Genomic DNA, 10,196 nt, shown 5'->3' on the forward strand with positions numbered 1-10,196 from the left:
CGGCAACCATGTAAACAGTGCAGCAAACTGTCAGGTTAAACTTAAGCCTCAGCCCGGGTGATGTTTCAGTGTCACCAGAAAGCTAACCTCGCATGCTGGCAGATGCCAAAATTGTACTTGTGTTGGCATAAATCTGTTTGATTCCCTTTGACCTCTGCCATTTCTGGGGGGGGGGGGGGGTTGTGTGGTTTTGGTGGTCGGGAACCATTCATCAGACGGCCGCGGGAATCAGGTCAGAGGAAAATGAGAAACAAAGTTCCGTTTCACAGAGGAGCGTCTGTCACGTGCAGCGGTGGAAAAGTTGCAGTTTAAATTCAGGGACAAAGTCGTGTTCGGTAGCTTGCATTTATTTAAAACAGGAGTAGACCTCAGTCAGCCCACGTCACACTCATCCTTCAGATTCATTACGAGCACAGCACTTGCATCTCCTTTCAAAATCCTCCTCTCTCAGTCTTTTCTGATCTGGCTTCCTCACACACAGATATAGACACAAAATACATCATTTGCACAATATGTAATAATCTGTAGTTTATGTATATCTCGTTCTTTTCTATTCAAATCGGTAGTCCTTTTCTTTAAACATTCAAAAATCCCCTTTTCTCTGATCGTCTTAGCTTCTACTCCTTTTCACAAAATCAAGCTTAGGTAGTTAGTTTCCAATATTTAATTAACTTTTCTGGAAGGTAACTTATCATAAGGGTTTGTTGCATCTTAGTACTTCGTAGTGCTCGTGGTATCACCACAATTTGGGGAGATTTGGGGAAATGATGCATGAATGATCAAAAATGTGCTTTTAAAACTCTGGTAAGAGGTAGTATATCATGTCTTTATGTTTGCTGTTTATCTATTTTCATTTAAGTCATCTCTGGACAACGAATGTGTATATTTTTAAAAGGTCATGTACATTTTTTGAGCATAATTTAAAGTGGTTAAAACACAGACCATTTTTGGTTTACTGCACAGTCAGGAACAAAAAAAAATCTTTAAACCCACTGTAGGAATTTTTATATCAAATCAGCTTTTCAGGGCATTTCAGAGTGTTTTTCACAGCGGCACAAAAACATGTATTTTACAGAATCAAGGCATAATCTGACCTGCAGAGAATTTAAACATTTACATTAATTAAGTATATCACAATGATGCCACAATGCCTATTCAAAAGGAAACAAGCAAATGTTCAGAAGAGAGCAGAAATAAAGTAAGAGGGTCATCTGTGCTTGTTCTAAAACATTTCTGGATATTTACTGTAAATAAAAATAAATAATGAAGCGACTTGAACAGGGGAAGTGACATGTGCATACTGGATCGACAGGCCCAACACATGCACCGAGTGTCTACAGGCCAAGTAACGCGACTCCTGCTTTTACGCTCACAGAATGCTGAAATGCCAAACATAACTTACAGACACGGACACGTCCACATTCACGCCGCTCACATCTCAACACACAGACGTGTAAAACAAACTGGCACCCGTAACGGACTTTCTCCCCTAAATGTCTCCACTGGCTCAGATTCGCGCGCCTGTGTTTCTCTTTTCTTCTCGTTAAACCGCACGAGGGAGCGTTCAAAATGCAAAACATCCCCCGACCAGGAATTTACACACACTTTGGCTACAACCGCGGCCATACACACATTAAACGTGGAGAGGCTGTTATAACTGTGAACATTTATTTTGGGACTGAAGCAATAAATTTGACAAAAAACAACACAATGGCGGGCATTCTCGTGACGTCACCGTTCACAGTGTCATAACGACAGCAAGTACATTTGTCATGGGATGTGTGTCCCCATCATTCTTCCATCCATCCATGCATCATTTGCAATAACCTCTATTTTCTATAGTCTCCAGTTTTGCTTTGCTTTAATTTAGTTTTTTGGGTTAGAACTTCCATTTTGGTGTCCAAAGTTCATTTATAGACAGTACTGCTGCTCTCCGTCCTGCTCCACTCCAAAAAAAAACATTTTTTAGCAATTAAAATGTATATATATATATATATAATTATACACTACAGTATCTTGATAATGTTGTGTTTCTCCAATTTCAGAGTTCGGTTTGTGGCAGACAGCATGGAGATATTAATCCCCTCACTCAATGTTTTGGATGCTCCAAATATAAATGTTTGATGGGCTGATCCATCCATCAACACTGACCCCGACCTTAGCCGGGCAGCAAGCTGAGCAAGGTCGGTTCGATGCCCTTTCTGCCACGTCCTCCATCATTTCATGAAGGATCATGCCGAAGGCCAGATGAGATGTTTGGAATACCTCTACAGTGTAGCATCCAAGAGGCATCCAGGTCAGTTATGCAAACCAGCTCAGCTCAACACAAAGGCAGCAGTTCAATACGTCTTCTAAAGAACTCGGGTCATTCAGGCCACGGGTGCATGAATTTTGACCAGTTTGATCACAATGAAAGTCAAAATGTGAGCGTTGGGCTCGAGGTGGGCCTATAAGGTGAGTCGGAGCTGGGGTGGACTGCAGCAGGCCTCTCATATCAGGCAGGACTCACTCAGAAAGTGTAGGGCACTGGAACTGAAACGCGCCATTTCTCCCAGTTTTACGCCTGACCAGTGCGCCAAAGAGCACCGGAACTCACACATAGAGCAAACTTCTCCCAGGCCTTCCAGTGAAATGAACCACCCTGAGCCAAGCCTGCCTCCTGTCTGTGGAATATGTTCAACTGTCCAGCACTATTGTTAGTCCAGGTCAGAAGCTACAACCGCGGGCTGGTAGCAGCCTGGGTTAAGCTCTTCCTCACCTTCCAGGGTTCCATGGCAGTTTGGCAGAACCTCTGGCAGAGTGACCAACGGTTCCTGTCTGTGGCCTTCTTGGATCACTCACACACCACAGTGTATTAACATGGCTGCTTATCTAAACTGCATGAAAACAATTTGAATTTCTGGTGGCTTCAAACATCCCAGCTGACGTTGTGGACACTAAACACCACGAAGCAAATACCACTAAAAAGGCTTTATATGACATTCATGTTGAAGGTAATCTAGTTCGTCTACACTGTGGGGAGAGATTTTGAGGCTGCGTGATGAATAACTGTGTTCTGTAGTACCGCTTTTGGCCACTAGGAGTGGGGTACTTCAGCTATCAAATACACTGTCTCTCTTAACGAGTAGTTAAGAGAAGGGTTAGGGAAATAGCGATTCATGACAGATGTTGATGTTTACACATGCTGAAAGAAAGATTCAACCTGCAAAAATATTATGACTTGACTGATGGTGTATCTGCGATACTTATTATTATATCTTCTTGCGTTGTTTCCTTTTGAATAGACATGTTTGCTCAGCTCAAACGGCATTTCAGGAGTTCTAGACAGCAGCAGTTTAGAGATATCGACAAAGCAAATTCATATCAGCCAGATTTTGCAGCTGCATCTTGTTTACCCTGCAAAGTGCTCTAAGGTCTCCTATAAAAAGTAGGCAGCGCATAGGAGTGGGAATACAACTTGAACTGGGAAGAGATGACTGGAGAGGGTGAACGGAGGGCGAAAACTTCCCTTTCACTCAGTGAAAGCAGGTTCTTCAGTGGAGGTATCTGCAAGGTGACAGAGCACACAGGATTCCGTTAAACAGGTGGGAAATTTTGAAAGCAACATCTGTTTTTCTTGAGTTTCTCTATACAGATGGCTAATACGGCAGAAAATTCCGACCTGACTCGACCCAATTTATCGCTATGACACGTCACTGCAGTTTGTTTACGTAGGAGCGCTGGAGGTCAGCAGTGATCTCCACCCCCTTCTTCCAGTTTAGGGAAGAACAGAGGGGGAGGGGGCTATAAAAAGTTGACCCCATCTCAGCCCTCCAGACTTGCGTCCAAGCGAGACCTGCAGCAGCATCTGATGTCCCCCAGCAGCTGTGCTGTCTCTGCATCAGCACAACAAATACTTTACATTGCCTGACCTTTTCCTCCTGCATCACTATCCCAGCCATGCCCGCCCGTCTGCCACGCCGTGCACGCTCACTCACGCACGAGCGCGCCTTTTCACACCACATCTCGACCCCATGCTAGGCCCCTGACTGCCACGCACCCAGCTGACATGTATCTGTCATCCCCGAGCAGTTGTATTATTACTCCGACACATAGCTGAGAATGGACTGCAAAGCATGACACTGAGAAAGTAAAAGATTACCACAAGAAAATGCGAACTGAGTGTTAATCGATAAAAGCAACACACGAGCAAAACACAAAAGCAAAAAGGTCAATTGTCAAAAAAGCCCGCTTATATTTTTATACATAAATATATCCAGCTATGAGGCCTAACATTATGACCACCCGCTCAATACTGAGTTGACCCTCCTTTAATTGCTAAAACAGCTCTGAACAGTCATGGCGTGGACTGTACGGACCCCCAAAGGTGTGCCTGTACCTGGCGCCAGTATGTGTGTTCCATTGTGTCTATAACACTGCTCCCCATGTGAGCCTTGGCCAGCCGTGACCCCCATCACCAGCTCACCTGTGATAGATACTGACCTCCGCGGATTAGGAACACCCCACAAAAGCTGCAGTTATGCTCTGAGCCAGTCAACTGGCCAGATCCTCACTCTTGTCCCCTTTCCCCGCTTGTAACATGTCTGATAGATGCTGCCACGATGAAAAGATAATCAGCGTGGCACGTTTCAGTGGCCAAAACGTTATGCCTGATCAGCGTAAATGCTGGCGCCGTTTTGCTTATTGCAACTGCAACTTCTGACACTGATTGAGAATAAGATGACGTAAAACGTCACTGATAAAAAGAAGAGTTCCCCGTGACACTGTCCAGCGCAGAGAGAGAACCACGTAAACAAACGCTATCAAAATAGCCGGATGATGTGTAATGCCGAGAAAAGGGAGCCCAGTCTGGACTGCGGTTGAAAATCCAGTCTCCCACCAAGCCCAGTGGAGTCAGATGACCTGTCATGAAGGTACTGCATTTCTATTAACGCTGACATGCCGCAGCCCAACAGTTCCGCTGCTGCTTCAGCCTCATTTATCGGGCAAAAATTGGGTAATAATGCCGCAGTAACGTTTTAGCTACCTATAAGCTCGACTTTAAAAAGCAAAAAAAAGTTATAGTTTGCCAGTTTAATTCAGATCATTACTTAAACTCTCACTCGTGTGTAAGAGATTTAATTTTCCATTGTTAATATAAAAGGCACATAAACATGCTTTTAATGTTAAATGTGCACAACATCTGGTATCTTACACATGTGGCGAGATGTTTCCTTGGTTACCGATGCTCCACTACAAAGCTCATCGTTGTTCCATCAAAGGAGGCTGGGGCGATAATTCTTGGACCTTGTTGTGTAGTGATGCTGATAACGGGCTTCCTGTCAGAGCTCAGTGCGCCTCCTCTCGTGGTCACATGTCCCGGGCCTCCAGGTGGGTGTGGCGCCCCTGGCGGGGCTTCACTTGTCGCGCTGTAATACGCGCTCTCACTTCCTGGTGCAGTGACTTCCGGTCGAAGGCTTTTGGATATTACATCCCCTCCTGCTTTTTCAGAGTGATACTGTTGCTTGGGAAACACGGCCTGCACTGGTAACGTTGGCGACGGGACGAAGCCCGGGTAAATCATGTAGGTGGGGGCGTATGCTGCTGGGCTCAGTGTCAGAGGAGACACAGAGAGAGGCACAGGGGTGATGGGGGCGACATGTGCTGCAGGAGAAGGAGGCATCGGTACGTCAACATATTGGCCTGTCTCAGGGTCAAACAACCTCCTGGTCGGGGGCTGGACAGGTGTGTCCACCAGGTAATAATGGCCCGTCGTGGGGTCCAAAAGCATTTTGCGTTGGGTTTGTGGGTCTCCAGTAGAAGGTGTAGGTGAGACAGCTGGGACAGAAGGAGAGAGACATAGTACCTGCTGTTGCGTATGAAACCCTGTTGTGGCCCCTGCGTGATGGAGGACACTGGGGACGGCTGGGTACTCTATTAGCACTGGGGACTTTTTCTGCTCTATTGCTCTGAATTGTTGCACATCTGGATTCACCTCCTGCGAAACGGGTTCATGGTTCAGCAGCTTGACCCGACTGGCGTTACCCAGCCCTGGTATGGTCAGGTAATTCTCCGAATCTGAGCCGGCCTGCGCCACTGCGGGATTGATCGGACTGATTTTCTGGGACTCTATCTTTACTGCTAGCGGAGCTGCTGTTGTGTTGGAGTTCTCCACGGCCAACATGGAGCTTTGTGGAACAGGGTTAGTGGCAGAGGCCGCACATGCCTTCTTCCCAAAGTGGAGACTACTTCTGTTGCTGAATGTTTTGCTTTCCCGGGACTGTGTTCCGGACACATCAGTGTTGCAGGGGGACTTTACATCTCCTGCCCCCTTGTCTTCCGCTGGTCTCCCTGCTACTGTGTTGGATTGAGGAATCCTGTCTGTTTTGGTTTCCTCCACCTCAGCTCCTTGTTCCTCGCCGGCGATGAGAGGCATCGGCTGACTGTCTGCGGCCGTCTGCGGAGTGTGAGTTTTACGCTTCCACTCATTCCTGTCGAAAACATAGAGCTGCTCCATTGTCTTAACGGCGGCTTTCAGCTTCTCCAACGCGGCCTGTTTCGGTTCTCTTGGCTCAAATTTCTCCAGGCTCTGTTTCATCGGCTTGCCGTCGGCATTTGTGTGAATTTCTGGCGGCCTTGGCACCACGTACGGTAACCTGCTCGTCATGCAGTGGAGCGGGGAGTTTTCACTTGGTGCCGGGTGGCACACATTTCCTGCTTGTTTCTGAGACGCCTCGGCTGTGTGCGGTTTGATGTTTGTATTCACTGACTGACATTTAATGACGATGGGAGATGGTGGGGCGTGTTTAACTGGCTCCTTTTCCTCCAGTTTATCAGCTGCTGTGGTGCATTTGCTGTCACTTTTATCCAGAGAAACAAACTGATACGAACTCTTGACCAATTTACGGACATCTCTGACGTGATATATCGGCGTATGAAACTTGCATTTAGTGTCTCTTATGTCTCTGACAGTAAAACTTGGCATCTTATCGAAGGAAGACAGTATATGGCATTTGGCATCAGCATCTCCAGGTGTCCTGAAGGTGCCGACACTATTGTAACTTATTTTGGGGGTTAACAAGTTGGCGATATTCAGTGCGCAGCCTTCACTTTCCTTCACACTTCTCAAACATATTTTAATCTCGGGGGTTTTCCCTCCTTTCTCAGTTTCTCCCCGGCTGAAGTTGTGGGCGAACTGTTGTGAGGCAGCAGGTCCACCTGTCGCGGAGCCTGTCGCAGAACTTGGTAGGTCTTTTGGAAAATGTTTCTTCGAAAGGAGCTGGCAGCTTGGAACAAAGAGCAATTTTGACTGTATGCTGATGGTTTCTGGCCCTTCTTTTGCTGTCTGTGCGTCACTTACAGATAACGGCGGCACTTCCCTGACAGGCTCAGGTTTATCTTCGTTGGATGAATTCAGATTTTGTGTGTTGCTAAGAAGCCCTTTTGCCGTTTCAAACACTGATTTCTTAAAATCCTCTGGCGCTTTTCTTCTTCCTGACTCCTCTGTAGGCTCACAGGAACTGCAGCCGCTGTGTTGGTCATCAGTAGAGTTAAAGCCTGAGCCCGACTCCGACGATTGCCTTTGGAAGCCTCTTTCCTGGCTCCTTTCTTTGTCGCCATTGTGATCTTTGAGTTGAAAACGCGGGGACAGCGCCGGGTGGGTTTCGCAAATTTCCCCCCTCTCCAATTTGCGCTCCTGTTCAAACTGCATCTTTTTTGAAATCACATTTTTCAATAGGCTCGATGCAAAAACAGCTCTTTTGTGTGTGCTTCCTGTGCCGCCTGTGTGATGGCACTGCATGGCGCACCCTGATCTGGCAAACACAGTCCCCTTTTTGGAACACTTTGTGCGTCTGGTGACTTCAGGCTCGTTAACGTTACATCGCACATTCAACGTGACGCCACGCTGTGTTGTCTGAACGGTGTCTTTAATTTCGGAAGAGGAAGACTGCCGAGAAAGTGTCGCCTTGTGTAGTGCGTACATTTTGTTTTGAGTAGCTTTCACACCGTACCTTTTATCGCCCATAGTATTCTTCATTTGGAAAGCATTAGATGTTTTGTGCGCAATGACGCGCCGCTCTTCACCCTTCGTAATGTTTCCATAGTTCCAATCCATATAAGATGACCATTTATTTAGCCCATATTCCGACAGAGAGGACTCGCTAGAAGTGCTAAGATTAATGGCATCGAAGTATGGACATGCCAAGCTGCGGAAAGATTTGGCGGTTAAATTACGCACCTCTTTATCCGCATCGTCCAGCTCACTTATGGAACTGGACGCTCCGCTTGAATACTCATTAATATCTTTCCGTCTTAATTTGGTTGCCAGGTGCTGACGGCCCGGAGCAGGAATGAAATACTCGGCTCTGTCACGGAACGGCTCTGCTATGGCACCAGAGCTCACAAGAGGGCAGTGGCTACTGTCTCCAAAGTCTTTTGTGTACTCGTGTGCGGCGTTGTGAGCGATGCTGACAGGCTCATTCATCGCCCTGGAGGATGCTTTAATTGATAAATGAATCTCCCCCGCATTCGCAAATCTGTTTTTGTCCTCGCTTTCATCCGAGCTCACACTTTTTTCCGAGTCACAAAGATCACTCTCCTCCTGTTCGGTGCTCACCGCTCCTCCAAGACGGGGCTGCATTTTGGTTTGGTTCATGCCTTCCAGTATCAGAGTCCCCTCCTGCGTTTCATCGCTCTCGAAAGACGCGTAATCCACAAAGGAAAATACCAGATTGTTGTCTTCAAAATCCCAACAGGTGCCTCGCCCCTGGTCGTAATCTACGTCGTCGTCGAGTTCGGTTGGCTGGATTTCGTGCGTTGTGATATAGTGAGGCTCGTTTTCAACGGTCTCGTAGCCGCAGTAGTCGGACAGCACCGCGCTGGCACCGTCGTCGGACTCGGTTTTACTGTTCAGATACATGTCGGTGTACTGGAGCTCATCACTCTCGCTGCGCGCAGCGTCACTCTTGTCCCCCGGATCCAGCTCGGCGCGCCGCCGCTGCTCATTCCCAGAGTCCCGATCAGCGTTGGGAAGTTTGCTCAGTGGTTCCAAAGAAGGGTCGCCCGACACGGTGGGGCGTGCGTCCTCTGACTGCTCGCCCAAGTCCTCCGAGAGGACTTTCCTCTCCGCTTCATGATTCCTTTGCTGTGCGCGGTCGCATTGCAAGAGCAGGTGATTTCCTTCACCGGTGAAAGTTACTTTTACGGTTTTTACGCCGTCTGGTTTCATGTTCAAGTCTGCATAGCTGGACTCATCGCGTTTTCCCATGGTGTCGTTGTCGTCCGGGCTGTCCTTAACCTTCTCCGGGAGCAGCTTCCTGTGAAATCCGGTGACATCTCCGTAAGTGAGAGTTTCCCCTGCTGCTTCCATAAACTGCGGTGTTCACTGTCTGGTGGTCCTCGTTTGTGATGTTATCCCGACACAGGACGGAAAACTCTGCAGAGTGCAGGCACTCACTGCGGGAAGGGTGTGTGTGTGTGTGTGTGTGTGGTGTGTGTGTGTGTGTGTGTGTGTGAGAGAGAGAGAGAGAGAGAGAGAGAGAGAGAGAGGTGGTGGTGGGGGAGCTCTTGAGAGTTTAAGTTTACTTTGTTTTCTATGTTGTTCCTGTAATTCTGCAAAGCTTTGTAATGTTTTCCAGGCTGATGTCGCTTCAGCACCTTTTACTGATGAACAGCTCCACATTTTTTGTAAAAAGTCGAATACTTTTACGATACACGTAACGTAAATACCTTTAAAAAAAACATAAATATGTGTTTTACTGCTCTGGTGTTTGTGAACATCCAGCTGCCTAAATATATGCTCACCCACAACAGTTGCCAAAAAACAATATTTTAAAAAAAAAGATTCCCAATTTATTCTCTATCTAAAGAAACGGACTAATGTTGGCGCAAATCGAATCTGTTATTCTCACACACGTTAAACGGCCATGTGGGAGTTGTGAGCTCGGAAAAATGTAAATGAAGGATGAACCTCAGTAATTAGTGTTATCATCAGAGGCCATGCTGAATAATTCCATCTCCCGCTGTAATGAGCTAGTCACTGGAGCTTGAAGGGCTAAAGACGCAACTGTTGTTCCTGGACAGGGCCCCAGATTGGTGGTATGCAGCGGGGAGGGGCCGGGCCAACAGTTGCTCCATGTGGAGGGCACACTGACAGCAATATCAAGGACAGAGGCGACCAGAATAAAGCCCTGTCACCCTGAAATTACTTCCACCCT

General features: G+C 47.2%; 1 protein-coding gene across 1 annotated transcript; it reads right to left on the minus strand.

Annotated features, from left to right (window-relative positions):
- Window positions 1-331: 331 nt before the first annotated feature.
- On the minus strand, window positions 332-9,453 carry LOC130527200 (uncharacterized protein C4orf54 homolog). Its single transcript, XM_057035438.1, has 2 exons — window positions 5,195-9,453; window positions 332-3,546 (listed from the first exon to the last, which is right to left on the minus strand). The coding sequence occupies exon 1, from the start codon at window positions 9,347-9,349 to the stop codon at window positions 5,219-5,221; it is 4,131 nt and encodes a 1,376-aa protein (XP_056891418.1). The 5' UTR covers window positions 9,350-9,453; the 3' UTR covers window positions 332-3,546; window positions 5,195-5,218.
- Between the last annotated feature and the right edge of the window lie 743 nt (window positions 9,454-10,196).

This window comes from Takifugu flavidus, chromosome 6, assembly GCF_003711565.1.
Source record: "Takifugu flavidus isolate HTHZ2018 chromosome 6, ASM371156v2, whole genome shotgun sequence".
In the NCBI taxonomy this organism is placed as follows: Eukaryota; Metazoa; Chordata; class Actinopteri; order Tetraodontiformes; family Tetraodontidae; genus Takifugu; species Takifugu flavidus.